Source organism: Mytilus galloprovincialis, chromosome 1 (genome assembly GCF_965363235.1).
Source record: "Mytilus galloprovincialis chromosome 1, xbMytGall1.hap1.1, whole genome shotgun sequence".
Classification (NCBI taxonomy): domain Eukaryota; kingdom Metazoa; phylum Mollusca; class Bivalvia; order Mytilida; family Mytilidae; genus Mytilus; species Mytilus galloprovincialis.
The window spans coordinates 43139271-43159341 of record NC_134838.1 but is presented as its reverse complement, the minus strand read 5'-3'; the positions used below and the strand labels follow the sequence as shown (position 1 = coordinate 43159341).

The 20071-nt window shown below is 31.6% G+C and overlaps 1 protein-coding gene across 3 annotated transcripts; it reads right to left on the bottom strand.

Moving 5' to 3' along the window:
• Positions 1–800: 800 nt before the first annotated feature.
• LOC143075238 (uncharacterized) lies at positions 801–18602 on the bottom strand. Of its 3 annotated transcripts, none has more exons than XM_076250613.1 (2): positions 18459–18602; positions 801–2672 (listed from the first exon to the last, which is right to left on the bottom strand). In XM_076250613.1, the coding sequence occupies exon 2, from the start codon at positions 2612–2614 to the stop codon at positions 1466–1468; it is 1149 nt and encodes a 382-aa protein (XP_076106728.1). In that variant the 5' UTR covers positions 2615–2672; positions 18459–18602; the 3' UTR covers positions 801–1465. The 3 variants fall into 3 exon arrangements, with proteins under 3 accessions (XP_076106728.1, XP_076106722.1, XP_076106714.1); XM_076250607.1 differs by lacking the exon at positions 18459–18602 and adding an exon at positions 8946–9112; XM_076250599.1 differs by lacking the exon at positions 18459–18602 and adding an exon at positions 5774–5929.
• Between the last annotated feature and the right edge of the window lie 1469 nt (positions 18603–20071).

The following is a 20071-nucleotide window of genomic DNA, read 5'->3' as shown; positions in this document are numbered from 1 at the left end:
ATCTCAATAATTCTATTCGCTTGTCACATCTGAAATTTATGGTGGAAATTGTCAAAGCGCTATAATGATAGCATCTGCTATGTTCAATACTTGTATGGTTTGAATATTTTAACTTTTTTGTTAAACGTCCGCTAGCAAGTATCTCACGCATTTCCTGAGCTAGAGCAAATTTAACAATAAGGGTACTGTACTTTGGTCTTACGAGATGAAGGGTGTATAATTGTGTCTGCCACTGGAATGTTTGATATGAGAAATATGAATAAGAAACACTTATTATGCAAGTTCTGTACCCTACAACTTTACTGATATTTTTAAATACATCAATTTGGACTCTTTTTGTCATAAATAGCTTATATTTTGTAGAATTTGCAAACGATTGCTTTAATTATTGGCTAATGACTAGACTGGCCTGCGTTTAAAAGTTTTACAGTTCAAAACAAGGAGACCAAATATTTAACTGTGTAAAAGAGGGGTGAAAGATACCAGCGGGACAGTCAAACTCATAGATCGAAACATAAGCTGACAACGCCATGGCTAAATAATAAAAAGACAAACAGACGAATAATATAGTACACAAGACACAACATAGAAAACTAAAGACAAAGCAACACGAAACCCACCAAAAACCGGGGGTGATCTCAGGTGCATCGTAACCCGTCATGTTACTTATATTATAACAAATCCGTAAAAAGTTCCAAGCTTTGTTTTACTAATTTTAGGACTTTGGGTACATGAATAAACACTGGTTTTCATCACGTCCATTTTGACTTGCTGGGGTCATGTTATGATGAAATACAGTATTTTCTAAAACAAACTATTTTATTTTTGTAAAAAACAAATGATTAACATTGTATCCTCAATCACTCACCTTTATACCAATCATATACAACACAATAGCAAACCCAGAACACATTCATAAGTTTACATCCACTTTCACACGTAACGGGGAAACTTTTATTTTGGAAAGTGTTCCGAAAACAGAACAAATTGGAAGTCAATATGAGTCTTTCAGAAAGTACATAAACTTCGATATCTATAGAAAATTTGGAGCAGTATTTTCTTAATACATGTACTATATCATTCGTTTTAAAAAAAAAATGCATGAATTTCTTTCTTTTTATATGTATATAAATTATTACTTCTTTTGTCTCGTGGTCTCGTACCATCTCTGAAAGCCAATCGTACTCTTTTGATTAAAAGTAAAAGTATGAATAAATATTTAGAAAAAGATGAAAAGTTTGCCGAGAAAACAATCGCAAATACCATTTCAAGACGTGTCTCCTTAATAAGTTCTTCCCTAATATAAACTTTCGTCAGCCGCCATAATTATGTACTACATACATTTGTAATGTGAATATCTTAATAATGTAATTTTATCTACAGCGCTGCTCTGCTTGAAAAGTAATGATCGATTTAAGTGTTTTAAAACGTTCAATGAAATAAATAAATAATTTTAAAATGATTATCAATATACAATTTTTGGGAGTCGTGTTCTTTGAACAACTCTGGCTAGTTCCTCGTCCTCTCGAAGTAATCTATCTAAAGCGTTTCTCATAAATGTGAATGCACGATTAGGAATATGCTCAAATAAGTTAATATCTTCATCGAAAAAATGTGGAAGATCCTTTCGTCTTACGTAATCTTGCAGACGCCGGATTAAAGTTTTTAAACAATCATCCATTGAAAATCTCTGCCAACGCGGAGTGGAATCAATTTCAAAGTCTGACTCGTGCAGAAGAACTGTTTTAATATGATAAGATGTAATGTATCTTAATTGCCATTCCTTCCGACAAATGTAAGCAAGCAGCTTAGCCGCATTTAATCTCTGAAGCTTATCGCCTGTTGAAATGGCGCGCATTATTGCTTCTTCGTTCATAGAGTAATTTATCCGCCATCTCATATCCGAGTTTGGATTAATATCATTTTCAAATGGACGTGTGATATAAAATGGACCGCGTTTAGTCACAGCTATTGCAGGAATGATTTCGACAAGTTGACCTTCCGGTAAAACCAGAAGTAAATGCGGCACATCGTCTCTAAATTCAAGTTTCAAATCGAGGTCCATCATCGCACTGTGTCGTCCTGTACCGGAAGTCTCAAATGTCATTGATGTGTAGTGTCGATTTAATTTCTGTATTGCCCACGAGAATACCTTATAAACCGACAAAACAGTTTTTCTAGGACAAAGATGAAGTCGATCTTCTGATCTGAGCTCTAAATTATAAACCTTTACACTTAGTTCTGTTTTCTCCTTTGGCATCGGGAACACTGCATATCCCGCTTCAAGTTGTCTTCCTTCCATTTTGCCGACTTTTAAGGGCACTAAATACGAAGGTATTGTTGGATCTAACGGTTTCCATGGTGGAATATCTCCACAATAAATTGGACTTTCTTTCATTTCAAGTTTGAACGGGTTTGTTTTTAAATTCCCATGAAGCGAATTCATGCATATTAGAAATTGTTTCTTTGTAGAGTCCAAAGGTTTGATGTCCTCTTTAAGGACAGTCTCAAGCGTCAAATTAATTTCATCTCGAAGACGTGTTTGTGGAAGTTTTTCCGTTTTCTGTCGATGAAGAGACGGAAGATATTCGTGTCTTAGTATCCGAACTGTCATCTGTCTATTTAATGGTTCACATCTTTCGGGTTTGGATTTCCTCACAGTTGCCACGTACCTGAAATAGATATATATTTGGTGACCTGTGTCGTTTGTTTGCTACATGTCATTGGTATATTATACACCACTTCTTTTGTATAGATTTTATGACTGTTTCATTTATGACTTTTTTTCAATTTTGCACATTTGAATTAAACATAAAGCAAATCGGTGCTGAATATTGCTGTTGCAGACAATATTGTAAATAGAATTATGTTTTTTTATATTAAAAACAAAACCTAAAAAATTACAAGATTAGTATTTATATTCAAAGGACAACACATAGTTCTACTTTTCATATTATTTTGGTTTTGGATACAGATGGCCTTCTCTACGCATACATTCTTTATGTTTAATAAACTTAATACTCACAATTCTCAAGCATAACAAGTGTGGACACAGATCAGTGTGGATATTATGTTTGGATGTTTGACAGTGTTTCCTGACAAAAAGATATCTCTATCCCCCCCCCCCCCTCGTCCGTCTGTCCGTCCGTTCGTCCCGCTTCAGGTTGAAGTTTTTGGTCGATGTTGTTTTTGATGAAGTTGAAGTCCAATCAACTTGAAAATTATGATATGAAATTTCTAATTTTAATGCCAAATTAGAGATTTTATCCAATTTTCACAGTCCACTGAACATAGAAAATGATAGTGCGGATCCTTGGGACACATTCTTGTTCAAGCATAAATACAAACAGCCTTGGTATTACTTAATATTAATTAATAACTGTTGACGAAGACAATTCGTTATATATGGACCAAATCAGGTTATATGAACTGAGGACGAACTCTGGGTGTCTATTTAATCTAGCAGGTCAATATACATTACGTATTTACTGAGTGAGTCATTACTTTAAATAATTGATATGTAAATAGTGTTTATGGAAATAAACTACAATGTTCTTTCTGTGTATTTTGCATTGTATTTTTCAAGATTTTTAATATATTAAACCGTCAATATTTATTCACATAGCGTCAATATACTTAAAAATAGAAACAAGGCTACAGGTACATAGAATGCTCTTTGAAATACTTGATCGTAATTACCAATGAAATAAGAAAAAAGCTACACCATATATATTGGATTATTTAAAGGTATATTTCGAAATATATATCTATAGGTCATCATAAATGTATAAAGCATATGGTATCTTTGGGAACTTTCATATAAAATTGCCTAAATCATGTGATTGATTGATCGATTGTTTTGGTTTTTTTTAACATTGAGAAGCCAAATTAAGACCAGCATGTTAACAAAACCCCCTAGATCAAACTTCTCTAAAGGAGTTGGGAACAAAGTTAATTCATTTCATGTAGTCTCAATTGTCAAGATATAACACACATGGAAATTGAAAGCAAACGAAAAAGCACCAACTACGAAGGAAAACAAAACATCCCTTCTCTGGATGGACCACTTGCCACATACCTTACAACCAGTAATACAAGTCAAAATAAAATAAATTACTAACTTTAAAAAATGTCTGATTTACATCAACGAATGAGAACTATTAGATCACAGAATTGGCACTTACATTGTACCATACGCAACGTTAACATGACGGACGAAAAATGTACAGCAGGATATGCTTACCCTTCCGAAATTCGAGATCAATACCGGTTTTGGTGGGATTGGTGTTGCTTAGTCTTTAGTCTTCTATGTAGTTTTACGGACTTGTTTGGGGTTTTTTTTTTGTTTTTTTTATGGTGTTGTCAATTTCTTTTCAGTGTATGAGTTTTGAATGTCTTACTGTCTTCCGTCTCTTTTTGTTTTAAATCTTTATTTGAAAGAACACAAGTGAGTTGAGCACCTGTGATATCATGACGATAAAGCAATGCACAATGGCGATGTGAGAACTACTTGTAAACTTATGATATCAGCCGTTTGGCCTACAAATATTTCTTAATAAACTTATCATAGATACCAGGATTGAAATTTTATATTTGCTCCAGACGCGAGTTTTGTCTACAAAAGACTCATCAATGACGATCGAATCAAAAAATGTTTAAAGGCCAAATAAAGTACGATGTTTAAGAGCATTAAAGATAAAAAAATTCCTCGAACTTTTGCCAAATTCGGCTAAAGCATTTATAACATTGAGTGTAAATGCATGTATGCATGAAATTAACACATAACAGTTTAACATATAAAGCTCACAGTCAAAATGTTTAAATAAGTCCTGCCTTGAACAACTTTAAGGATATAAATTGAACCAGAATATGAAAGCGCTTGTTCAACCGACTGCAGGAATATTTGTTATATAAACCCAGACAAATTATTCTGAATGTAAGCCAACAAGTCATTGCTCCTACTCCACAATGCTCTTAGTTTAATATATCAAATAACAATGTTTAAATCTTGACTTTGACGAAGACGGGCATTGGGATCACGACCTCCAGCACTCGATGCGAGTACACTGCAATGAGACTCTGCGTTGATTTCTAGCATAGTATCGAACGATTAATTAGATAGATGAATGATTACTTTAAGTGCCAATGTATTTACCCCGCATTTGTATTTTTAACCAAATGTTAATATGAAGCCTTACCCTAACTTGATGAATTTGACTTTGGTCTGATGTACTTTGCAGATAAAACATGAGTTTGTTTTAAATCAAAATAAGTTCGTTTTAATGTCTAATAACACCTCTTCGCAAATGCTCCACAATCACGAATTCCTACAGTGAATTATACACTATGTATATAATAGTGACTATAAATATAGAACGCTGAGCCCATTTAACTTAATGGATTTAGAATGTCCACATTAGAAAACATTTTCATATCATTGTTTAATTTTTCACTAGTTTATTATATTTCGGAAATCTATATTTCTATTTATAATTTCATTTTCATATTATCATTGTCTTACTTAATTTCTCGCTATAGTTTTTTTTTATAAGAAATCTAGTTAAAAGTAATAGGAAAACAGAATCAATTGTCCGTACGAGTTAAAAATGTATGTACCATGGTGAAAGCCATTTCGAAGATTTTATAACCATTATAACAAAAATATTGCATTAATAAAAGTAGCACTCTTTGTATTAATCTGATATATATGCATTTTTAATTGAATGTATAACAGAATTTAATTTCAAAGTGTAATAAAATAGAATCTACTTACATGTTGACATGAGAAAATCTCAGAAGATATAAACTCCATTTTGAAACATTAAGTTAAGCATGATGCTCATTGTGTCAACTTTAAAGTTTTAAAGTTGCATTATAGGAACCTATTATAGTAAACGAACATTGATTTGTCGCGAAGATTTAAATTTGACAAAAAGATCCCATTATTAAAGTAAGTGATAAGAGAATAACTAAAGGGTATATCTGATAAAATACTACATTAATAGTCGACAAATCATGATACATAGTTAAAATTTAACATAGTTAAGTCTGTGTATTGAATAGTTTGGCTGACAACAGACATCGTGATCATGAATTATTCTGACATTTTTATTAAATTTTGCTTGTCAATTATTTTTAGACTGACTAAATAGAATGTACTTGTTACATTTCTCCCTTCGCTGTTTGTCTGGATAAGCGTACTAGTACGTACTCTTTCTTCCGATCTCCTTTTATACCGTGCAATTTGATATGGAACATGACAATTCCGTGCTGGATATAAATTATATATTACTAAATTGATCTTATTCGTTTAAAAAATCTCAAATACCGAAAAGTGGTATATTTTTACAAAGCAATTTAAAGATTTTTTACTATCAAATTTCTTTTTTATGATTCATTAAGGTAACGTTCCAAAAAGTCAAAAAAGAAGATTATCTATCGGAACTTTATATTTTTATATGTTTTACTGTACAACAACTAGAGGTTGCTATATTTATGTGACACAGGAATTTGAAAAGTGTCAACATTATTTTCAATATACAATAAACAACCGTATTTATTACTGAAGTTCATACAATATATTACAAGAAGTTGCGAAATTGTTTGTTTAACCAACTTCGTCTTGAGTACACAAAATGCTTTGTTTATCTCTTTGTACGTTGAGTTAAGAAAATATATTTAGTATAAAATCTTCGCATGTGAAGGGATTGTAAATATAAAACAAGGGCGAACAATACTGAAGTTGAGAAAAACTGAAAACGCCATGGTAAAAAACAAAGGACGACGATATAAAAAGTTTACAAGACACTAGATGCATGGAAAACCAAGCCTGAGTGTCAGGAATCCGATCTAATAGTTTTTTTCACTTTTGTGAACTCAGATGCTACTGTAGGGTAAGCAAATCCTGCTTCACCAATAGCATCCGTCTCATTCGTTGATGTCAAAATCAAAGAAAAGTAGACGAGATTGTGGCTACGACAATTGGGCATACATGTAGTCGTGGTCATCTGTGAAGATAGTAGTCTTCACTAGTCAATATAACGTTTCAATAGGATATACATATACATGTATGATTAAAAAGCAAACATTTCCTGCTTTGGTGTTGCTGGAAAAAAAGTTGTGAACACTAAAAAAGAAATTTTGAAACTTGTTACTTAGTTATGTTCATCTCAAGTTCAATAAAATTAATAAAAGGATAATGTATTAGGCAACAAGGAAATTACATATTTCGCTGAAGCAATGTTAACATTATTGACATTTTTCGTCACGAACAATTCTTTTATCGCAAACTAATGATTACAGGTTATTGTGATATTTTTAAAACTCCTGACTAGCAATTGTCTAATCTTTATGTGAACCTACTGTATTTGTTTACTACTAACTAAATTATGTGACATTGTTCTGATAACAATATAATAAAACCATTTAAAATCTTTCAGCCATTGTTTCGTATAATTACTGCAACAAAGTACCAAATATTAACGCCTTTATGACGGTTCCTTGACGACGAGATAAGATGTTAACACATCTATATATTAAAATGAACTTTGTGTGTTTGTTCATTATATCAATAATGAGACAAAATTCACAGTCTAAAATATCAATTTTGACAATGATTACATATTCACACCACGGTGTAAAATTCCTTTTAAGTGCTTCAAAAGAGAGAAACCAAACCATTACACATGGATGAAATGTCTTTGGTCACTTCAATCCGTATATTGTACCATATTTTAATATTTGTCCCTTACATGTTACGTCTAGTTCTGGCTAATGAACAACTTTACACAAAGTCAAAAGATATCGTTATTCACTTTAAGTTAGTCAAAATCACTGAAATTCATGTAATTTGGTATCTCAAACTTTGAAAATTCTTCTTATATTTTTTGCACACGTCACCGTCAAAGGTCCTGACTGCTGATTGTGAAATAAAGAATATGAATTTGTAATGCTCACCGGTATTGCGTAAGGAAAACTTTGTTCTAGTTTAGCATCCATCGTCACTTCGTATGTTTTGTTAATGTGTTTGGTGCCCAATCCCGTTCTGGAAAGTCAAGCCTTTTTCAAATGACTTTTACAGTTTTTATTTTAGTGTTTGACTGTTACAGCACTACCCAAAGCGAGCGTTTACACGCATATTTAAACCCAATAACATGCTGTATGCGCTTTGCCCAAACATGATGATGTCTCATATATGTATAGGCAATCATACCTTAATTTCTTTTATGTATGTGCTATATGCGAATCTTTCTTAAAATATACATTATAATGCGGTTACGTTCTTCCGATATAAATTATTGACCGATAATAAAAGGAATGACAGAGTTCTCAAGATAAGTAGATGTTCATTTTCCTGTTTACTGTGGGAATCTGGGTCAGTAGGTTATCTTATAGTTATATCTTTTAATGTTTGTCTTGCAGAGAATATCATATTACTTTGTCAATGATGTATACCCCACATGTTTCTATTCCTTTCGGAAACGATGAAAACAACAGGACAGGAACATCTCACAAATAATTCAAACGGATTATATAAACGTACGTTGACCTATAACTGTTTACTTTAATTTACAAATTGTGACTTGGATGGAGAGTTGTCCAATTGGCACTCATACATTTGTACCACATCTTCTTATACATGACTGTATCTAATTAAGGTAAAATTATGTCGCTCCTGAAACTGTAAGCTTTCCTCTTAACCCATCATTGTTTTCGTAGTAAAATATATTAGGATATTACAGTGATATATGAAAGGTTAAATGCAGTTAAATGTAGTACTATATCATGTTTGATTGATAACGATTTGAATGGACATAATTTGTGCAATCCATTATTAAATATGAGAATCAATGACAAAATTTTCGGAAATCAAACAGATAACAATATTAGTATATTAACCTCTTAACCGTTTTTCCTAAAAAAAAAATCTAATAATATGTACTTACATTTAATTACCTCTCGAAACAATCGATTTTATATCTACATTATGACATTTTTTGATAATCTTATATATCCAGATCGTGTTCATCTCACGGCCTTATATATTCATACAATCTTTTACTTTCAACAATAAAGGGTGATTTACTAAGTAAATCGAAGACGATTTAGTTTACAAACAATCGAAGTCTTTGAAGAACACTTTGTCCTATGTTTACCCAAATATGTGTCTTATTTCGGTTATAATTATCTGATAATTGACAGGTAAACTTTTGGTCAGGTAAATTGTTAGCTCAAGAGGTTTATGCAATTTTCCTTTGTTTATTTTAAACATTCACAATTTGCCTCATTCAAGCTGATCAAATACACAAATTTAAATCTAGATTTCAAATTTTGTTCATACAATTGCTTCTTTTTTTTTTAAACCGTTTCAACAAAAATATGTGTAATTATAAATAAATTTTTCAATATACAATGTACAAAAGGTAGTTACAGTAACGTAATTTAAAGCAGATAGATAATATCAAACCAGTTGCATCGGAAGGTAAATAGAACATATGAATCCAGATACGTTTATGTCCCTGTTCCAATCTGGAACCATGCATGTCTTTTGGTATATTTAAATGTTTTTTTGTAAATTATGGGGATTTGGTGTTGATTACTGACCTTTGATCAGTGGCGGATCCAGGGGGGGGGGGGTTCCGGGGGTTGGAACCCCCCCTTTTTGTTGGCCGATCAATGCATTTGAATGGGGACATATAGTTGGAACCCCCCCTTTGTCCTGGGTTGGGAACCCCCCTTTTTAAAATGGCTGGATCCGCCCCTGCCTTTGATAGACTCTGTTTTTCTTATTTTTATCATTATTTAAATTTTGGCGATTTAGTGATGGAAATATTTTGTACGCATGTCTGTATACTTGGTAAAGTGAGTATCAAAAAGATTTAATGAGAATCAGTCGAAGAAAAATACTTAACCCAATAATAATCTTTTCATTCTAAATTATTTCCGTGACAAGAGACCCCCTGAAAATCTCACCTGGTATGTGAGCAACTAAAGGTACAATGTAAGGGAAGGGACTTTAACAATGAGAGAAATCCGCACACAAACAGTAAGCTACAATCCAAATGCCTGCTAAAATCGAAATACTTTATAAAAAAAAGATGTGACAGATAGCAAACTACGACAACCATCGAATCTAGAGTAGTAGCACAGTACATGTAATATTAGGCATACTTTTAGATATGATTTCGCCATTATTTTTTAAAATTTATTTTTGAGATGCGGGTATGTTTACCTTTGACACGTTAAATTAAATAAAGTTAGAACAGCTGCACTAGTCTGTGTTCGCGTGAGAATATTGTATATATGCACTATGCCATTTGGGTAGGTGCAGTTTAACGGGTACTACTACGCTAGATTTTTAAAAAACCATGACTGCATGGATTGCTTTCAAGCTATATAGGACATGTATACTTGGACCTGACGTGTCTGTGATCAGTCACTCAGGCAGAAGAAGAGTCCCAGAATGCTCAATGTTTTTAAGATGTACACCAAATTACCAAAACGGTTGAAAAAGGATGGATACAAAAAATGATAATGAAATAAATAACCGCCCCATATTCGAAAAATGAATGCTAATTCTAATGACTCTTAAGGTTGCACTTAGTAAATACAGCTGTTTGTCAAAACACGCCTCTTTTGGGGAGATCTTGAATATTCATAGAAAATTAAGTTTGTTTACATACTAGTTCCCAGTTATGCTCTCTGTGTTCCATCTCACAGAGACATAACTTGGGAATGTTACCAGTAAATAAACATGTGCATATTGTTTACATTGAAATCTGTGGTAACCTTTCATTCGAGGTAGGGGTAGTTAAGAAAATTAGTGTTAGTTTAAACTCTGAGAAGTTCAGGGCATATAAACGTTGAAAATATGCCGCACAGCCCTATATTTTGACCTTTGAAAAAAATTGTGGTGCATATGAACTTTCAATTCTAGGATAAGATTTTTTTCAAAACTTCATAATAAAAGTGGTACAGTTTTAGCCGTAAAAGGAGTTCCTATGGAAAATTGCATTGTCAATATTTACAGGAAATGCAACCTTAACCAGGATTTAAGTTTGAGTTAAAGCCCTTTGACTGTTGAAAAAGTCGATCTGCATGTCTGTAAAATATCAAAGATATGAATTAATTGCGTTCAATGATAAAAATGTGTAAGAAAATAGTTGGGCTTAAGCAACTTTAAAATTTGAGGTAATATTTAGTCACGTTGAATAAATTGTATTGTGTTTATGTAACGTCCAGTGGCCAATATTTAATTCATTTTCTAGTCGGAAAGTTCTACTGTAGATATGCTGAATAATTAAAAAAAAAACCTGATCATTAACATTTACAATACACTTTTTTTTCCACCGTGCATAAAAAAAAAGAATTCTTCAAAATATCGATATCAAACTAGTCAAAACATTTACTTACACTTTTTTTTTCACCGTGCATAAAAAAAAGAATTCTTCAAAATATCGATATCAAACCAGTCAAAACATTTACTTACACTTTTTTTTTCACCGTGCATAAAAAAAAAAGAATTCTTCAAAATATCGATATCAAACTAGTCAAAACATTTACTTACACTTTTTTTTTCACCGTGCATAAAAAAAAAGAATTCTTCAAAATATATCGATATCAAACAAGTCAAAACATTTACTTTCACTTTTTTTTTCACCGTTCATAAAAAAAAAAGAATTCTTCAAAATATCGATATCAAACTAGTCAAAACATTTACTTACACTTTTTTTTTCACCGTGCATAAAAAAAAAGAATTCTTCAAAATATCGATATCAAACTAGTCAAAACATTTACTTACACTTTTTTTTTCACCGTGCATAAAAAAAAAAGAATTCTTCAAAATATCGATATCAAACGAGTCAAAACATTTACTTACACTTTTTTTTTCACCGTGCATAAAAAAAAAAAGAATTCTTCAAAATATCGATATCAAATTAGTCAAAACATTTACTTACCCTTTTTTTTCACCGTGCATAAAAAAAAGAATTCTTCAAAATATCGATATCAAACGAGTCAAAACATTTACTTACACTTTTTTTTTCACCGTGCATAAAAAAAAAAAAGAATTCTTCAAAATATCGATATCAAACTAGTCAAAACATTTACTTACACTTTTTTTTTCACCGTGCATAAAAAAAAAGAATTCTTCAAAATATCGATATCAAACTAGTCAAAACATTTACTTACACTTTTTTTTCACCGTGCATAAAAAAAAGAATTCTTCAAAATATCGATATCTAACCAGTCAAAACATTTACTTACACTTTTTTTTTCACCGTGCATAAAAAAAAAAGAATTCTTCAAAATATCGATATCAAACTAGTCAAAACATTTACTTACACTTTTTTTTTCACCGTGCATAAAAAAAAAAGAATTCTTCAAAATATATCGATATCAAACTAGTCAAAACATTTACTTTCACTTTTTTTTTCACCGTTCATAAAAAAAAAAGGAATTCTTCAAAATATCGATATCAAACTAGTCAAAACATTTACTTACACTTTTTTTTTCACCGTGCATAAAAAAAAAGAATTCTTCAAAATATCGATATCAAACTAGTCAAAACATTTACTTACACTTTTTTTTTCACCGTGCATAAAAAAAAAAGAATTCTTCAAAATATCGATATCAAACTAGTCAAAACATTTACTTACACTTTTTTTTTCACCGTGCATAAAAAAAAAAGAATTCTTTAAAATATCGATATCAAATTAGTCAAAACATTTACTTACCCTTTTTTTTCACCGTGCATAAAAAAAAAGAATTCTTCAAAATATCGATATCAAACGAGTCAAAACGTTTACTTACACTTTTTTTTCACCGTGCATAAAAAAAAGAATTCTTCAAAATATCGATATCAAACTAGTCAAAACATTTACTTACACTTTTTTTTTCACCTTGCATAAAAAAAAAGAATTCTTCAAAATATCGATATCAAACTAGTCAAAACATTTACTTACTTTTATCATCTGTACAAGGACATCCTTCGGTCGTAAATATAAATCAACATGCAAGCATCTAATATGTTCAGGTATTTCACATCCAATCATTTATGGAAATATCTTTACAAAGCACGAAAAAAGCTAAATAAACCGAACAACAAACTTATTCAAGGGGGGGGGGGGGGAGGGGAAGTTACGATACTGTTGTCAGGTCATTAAAGATGGCATATTTTGGCATTACTATTGATTCACTCAAAAGGTCTCTGCATTGGAAATAAACACATTTATTTTGAAACCAGTTGTTGGCATAATAGGGATAAATTAATGTTCTTCTTATATATTTTATGATGGTATGATACTTAACCACTAACAGGATGGATTGTGCTTGATTTTCTTATGATGAAGACATATTCTTGCAATCAGTTTCATTGAGTTCTGTAGATGGCATGTCAGTAACATGCTAGTAGACCTTTGTTGATTTATGTATAATTGTCATTTTGCTTAGTTTCTTTTGTTACCTATTCTTACATCGGACTCGGACTTCTTTAAAATTTGAGTTTTTTGCGTATTGCTGAGTGTTTGAACATTTTCTTAAACTGTAAAATGAATATATTTTATAAAAAGAAATTATTTCAAAAACATTCCTCATTATTGCGCCTGTTCTAAGTCAGGAGCCTCTGGGCTTTGTTAGTCTTGTATGATTTTTAATTTTAGTTTCTTGTGCATATTTCGAAGGTTTAGTATGACGTCCATCATCACTGAACTAGTATACATTTTTGTTAAAGGGCTAGCTGAAGCACGCCTCTGGGTGCTTGACTTTCTCGCTGCATTGAAGACCCATTGGTGAACTTCGGCTGTTGTCTGCTGTTTGGTCGGGTTGTTGTCTCTTTGACACATTCCCCATTTCCATTCTCAATTTTATCTTATATATTTAAACAGATATTAACAAAATGTTTGTGACTTTTTGTCCTTTCAAATTTGTGACTTACTGTCCGTTTACGTTATTATGGTATTCGGTAAATATGTCCATGAACACTTCCTACAAAAACCAAATTTTACTTTTAACAATTTTTACAAATTTTTAGTTTGATTACATATGATATTAAAACTGTTTGATATGTCAACCACAATTATGGGACTTTGACGGTCATATTTATAGAGACAATATTCTAAATTTCATTCACCTGATCTAGTTTGGTTCACCATGGTCAATTTACTACAAACTTATATTACACTGTTTTTGGTTTTGATAAATCTGGAATCCCAACTTTGAAAATTTATAGTTACGAGACTTTAGTAATGAACCTGACGCTGACATTCATATGAAAGGAAAGTTGTACCAACATAATAATACATTTTAATGACAGCTGTCGTGGATTCGATGGTATGGGCAAACAATGAACTTCAGTGTCCAACGAAGCACAAATCATAAAAAAGATTATGCAAAAATTGTCAAAACCACGAAATAATTCATCTATAAAGAAAAAATTCACCCCAATCCAAGAATAATAAATGAATCCTGAAACAACATTAGTCTTATTGTAATTATTTCTAATAATCCACACCGACAAGTATAAAGCAAATGATATTAGAAGTATGCAAAGTATAATATTTTTTTTATGAAAAACATGCAACATCGATCGTTTCTTCAAACGGGTTTTAGCTAATAACATAAAAAAAAAAAAAACACTGTAAAAAAAAAATCATACAGGAAAAAGTAAAACAAGTAAGCTATCAGTTGTGTTATTTACCCTTTTAAACGTCAAATAATACCACATGCGTATTAAAATATAAACACGGTAATGAGATGATATCTACTGATTAACCATATACATGAAATAAATGAGATAAATTAAAACACAACTAAATCAGTTTTGGTAAATAAGATTAATCTTCCAACCGGTTTAGTCGAGTTCTGGACGGCATATTCCCGCCTGTCCCTAGTCAGGAGCGTATGACCTTTGCCGTTAGTCTTGTATTTTTTTTTCTTATTTACTAGGGTTATTTATGTTTCAGAGTTATATGTGACGTTTATTTTCGCTGAACCAATACATATTTTTGTTATGGGGTCAGTTGAAGCCCGCCTTCTTGTGCAGGAATTGTTCTCTGTGTTAAAGACTCATATTTGTAGATTTGTGCCCTGCGGTCAGGTTGTTGTCTCTTTGACACATTCCCCGTTTCCAATCTTTCAATTTTCTAACTATATACATTAACAAAAACTTATGGTCTTTCATCATGTCAATATTATATACTTTTATTTAGGCATTGTACATGATTTGCTCAGTATGATTGTGTCATCTTCCCACTAAATTCGTACAGCTGGTTAAAAATATTTGAGAAACACGATTTATGATTTATTGATTTTGGCTTTTCACTCGATTTCAGTTGCGACGACTACTCTTAGATAAATTTACTCCATGTGTTATTTTATATCCATGTTATAGTTTTGTTTGTGCTTTTGATGAGATAGGTTATACAATATTTCTTTTGTCTTGCTGTTACATCTCTCTCACAGGTTAAGAGCTCACAAAAACATATAACACCGCCCATTCTAAATTGGCCTATCCCAAGTAAGTAGCCTGTAACTCAGTTGTTGTTGTTGGTTCCTGTTTGTTACATTTGGTTAACGTTGAATGTATTTTCATAAATCAGGCCGTCGATTGTTTTAACGTTTTGTCATGCAGGGTTCCTTTTATTAGCGGGTTTTCTTATTGTTGAATGCCGTAAGGTGTCCTATACTAGTTGCCTAAATAAAGTATATCACGTTCATTCTATATAGATGATTCATTGCCATTATACCAGTTCTCATTATCTTACATTTAAAGGAACCATATGTCAACTTACTGCGAACCTGTAATAGCAAATTAATCTATTTTCTGTTAAGAATCTACATTCATGGAAAATTTCAGAGAGGGAAATTAAAAGTTTTGACAAATTAATTCATGTTTTAAATGAAAACAGAACTTTTTTTTATTTTATTGCTCACAATAATTGAACTTTAATTAAATGAAAGGCAAAAAGGACGATATTAACTTTGAAATATCAAACTTCTTTATTATAGATACATGTAACAATTTACTACATTTTATTCTTTAAAATTTGTTACATTTTTTTAACAATTAGATTTCTTTTATATTCTTATAGTCAATAGATCGGTTTCATTAAAAGAAAAAAGAACAAAGTAACTTTTTTGTAAACTTGGTTATAATTATTATATATGAATTTTCGATACTTGTATATATAGCGTCATTAGATTGGTGTACTACAAATGTATCCTCTAAACTCGAAGAGTCAAAGGCGAACATAAAATGTAGCTGACCCAGAATTCTTATACAAGGGCAGCAAATACAGTAACAGTCTTTTTGAATGATTAAACAACAAAACTTTCAGTTAAAAAACAAATTTGAACTAATTTCTTAACTTACAAGTGAATAATTCGACCTCATTGAATCCATATCCATGTGAACTTCAATTCAACTCCTTACCTGGAGATGAATAACGAATGAACTGTGCGTTATCAGTCTTTTAAAGGAAATGAATGTCAACACTGAAAGTGTAACAAAGGTAAATCATTTGAATGACTGAATTGACCCCCCACCCCCCCAAAAAAAAGTCATTCTCATAATCTTTAAAAAATTTAACAGACATAGAAAAATCCAAATGCACGAGTTTGCTTTTATTTATATCTATATTTATTTTATATCACTTATATGACCATCGGCGGTTTTCGGAGATCAAATCGATAGTTAATAAGTTGGCGTCACGACTAAAATACACACAAAACGAAGCTACATATTATCGAGCCCATGCTGTACAAATTGTTTATTTTAGATTTTTTTTTATTTGGATGAATATTTTACATGGTTATAAATCAAATATGAGACTTTGAGTTAAATCGGTGAATATGAATTTGACAACTAGTGCCCCTTTAATCAGTTCATATGTAACTCGAGCGGAATAATGTATCGGAAATTTTTATCCTTCTTATTTTCTACGTTGTAATTAATGGTTTCGATCAACGGAAATGAAACGATAATATAAGTTATCGAAAATTACATTCGGAAAGGCTGTGGAAAATATCCGCTTCGACGCGCAATAACAGACAGAAAATAATAATGTTTTATTGATGTTATAAAGCCACAAAATAAAAAAAAATGAAAAAAATATCTCATGCAGAAAAAGTTCAAGGCGTTATAGACAATTTTACCGGAAATGATTATCCTGATTAGCCCATGCGCTACAATACAAACATAAACAATAGCACATAACATCTATGAGAAGTAAAATTAATACTCCTTTTGAATAATAGAAATCATGATTTAGGTGTTGTCCGACCTGGCAGAGTTTTGTTGAATGAAGTTTTGAATACGTAAGGTTAACTTGTCCAAAACTTCATCATTGTCACCATCGCTACTGTCAAATGTAGGTGTGTCTATGTCACAATGTTTCTGTTCTTTGCATTATTTCGTATGAAAGTAGTTAAATCGTTATACATTTGACTTTTTCAGCTGGAGGTTTGCTTCTGCAAACACCGATTTGTGCTCGCAAGAATTTATTTCTCACTTTTTCAATTGTCTTGGACATATACAACTTAACAATGTCAAGGTCATTGTCCCTAACATCTAGACCAAAAGAGATCACAACTTTTGAATATGCTGCTTCATTAACCATGTCCAATTCTGTTGTTAATTTTTAATAAATTTCTTTGGGACTTTTTGTATCCTTACATTTGTATGAAATTTTTATTTTTTCGTCTTCTTGTGATGGACTATCTAAATGGCCTATTATCATGATATTTAGTTGGGCGTACGTAGGCTGCACCATTACATGTCTTGACCAGAAGCTTGTAGATATATTACACGCATTCGCACTCAAACTTTGATTGGCAACTTCCTGGCTGTCTTTTTGTGGTTGTGTCTGGTCTTCTTCTCGTTGTGTCTGTCCTTCTAGTGCTGGTACCTGATCTTCTGCTTTTACTGTTCTTTCTACATCAGTACGCAATTCCCGTCTAATATTACAACAAAACAAAAAACAAAAAAACAAACAAACAAAGTAATAGAGAAAACACAAATATAATAATCAATTTTATAGAAAAAGTTCGGTGTTTCGTGTCATAACAGTTTTTCAATAATGCGCTTATCGACGCACCGATATCTATACTTGCAAGTATGGTTGTGGCTATTGCGAAATCTGTCATCTCCCAATCTGACAGAATAAGACTGTACAACAATACGAATATATCAAATTCTATTTCAAGTACTTTATAGATAATCATTACACTCAAACCTGTCTCCTTTTCGTCACCGAAGTGTTTAAATACTTCTCGTAACAGGCAAGTAACACCTAAAAATCCCCCATAATAAATCAGTATAAATGTCACAATGAGGATAAAGAATCCTAAAGCAGCGTAGCTTTCTTTGTAAGTTTCATTGTTTACCACAACCACAGCTATAAATCCGATGATGTTAAAAACTATTCCAAGAATAATTCTTATCTGTAAAATTCTATATTTACGTAATTCCCTGTTTTCTAAGATGTCTTCAAATTCATGATTCTCACAAGTGTTCCCAAAACATGCAAGAATGCAAGCTGTTGCTGAATCCACGTAGAAATCCGGATCAAGAGACATTATTTTGGAAAAGAAAAATCCCAGTAGAATAAAAGCTTCTACACCACCAAGTAATGTTGGTACAAAATCAATTATGTTGTCAGAGAATAACAAATTGTATAGTGTCGATTACTAAGTGATACATGTATGTAATTAAATATTTGATGTTAAAATAACTAACTTGATAAGATATTTTAAATTTTGTATTGATTTGATGTTTTGGACACATATCATTTGCATCACATGATATTTATATATAAAATTTTAATTTATCTCATGTTGCTTAATTATTATGAACGGAAACTTGAAGATGCATGTACAATGTACACAACAGTCTTAAATGTTTTAGGAATTTCATAAAAAATTAAACGTTGATTTTCTCTGAAGAATTTCTTTTTAGTACACAAGTGACAAGGATACTTGCTCTGTTAACTTTACTGTTAAAGGGGCTATGAAATGCAACTTTTTAGAGGCCATGACCTCTTTTATGAGTTTGTTTAAACTTAAAATTAGACTTAAATATATGTAGTCTAAGGCAGTCACGATTCTAAAGACAAACAACATATAATAGTGGAACAAATAATATGGGGTAGCGGTTTATGTCACAAAATCAGTACATGCACCGCAAAAATAAAAAAAATAACACACAAAGAATAAAACAATGAATTAATGTTTACTTAAAAAGAAAAACTATCTGGAATTCTGAATCTAAAGAAAGTTTTAATAAAAGAAAAAAAACCCATAGAGTTCATCGAATTTTATTGATTCCATATGGCAGATTGGAAGACCATGGTTACAAAATATTCAAGATGCCAGGGTTTGTCTAATATGGCAAAAACACAGAAAAAAGAACGAGTGTATGCTAAATTGCTGAATGCCGTACGCTGACCTATAGTTGTTAATTTCTGTGTTATTTGGTTAGAGTTGTTTCATTGACAATCATATCACATCGTATTATTTTTATATTGTATGAAGTAATGACATTGATATATTGTCTGGTACATGTAGAGCACAACTTGTTGTCTATTAAATGAATTGACATCTTTTTTTGAACTTCAGGGGATAAATACGGTCAAGAAAGAATAATCATATAGCTTGCACAAAATTCCTCCTAAAAGATAAAGTAGACTGATTCCTAACATTGCGCATTTCCTGAGAACAGCTGGTGTAAGTTGAAATTGAGCACTGTACATGTAGAAATGATGTATTTATTTTGTATAACTCAGCGTGACAATAGAAATAAGGTACCTGGAAAAACATAATACACATGAAACAAAACCTTCCTTCGGACAGAAAATCCCTTGTCCAAGTGAAGAATAAGTTTTGCTATGCAGATTGTATGAATTCACAGCCATGTACGATGAGAACAAGCCGTTAAATCCTATGAACTAAGTAGAGATATTGCTACTCTCTTTGCAAGGTAAGAACCCTTCCAACAAGGGTATTTGATGATTTCGAAGTATGTCTAGATCTATTGCACTGTAAAATCCAATATACCATTATTTGCTAGTGGCTGTCA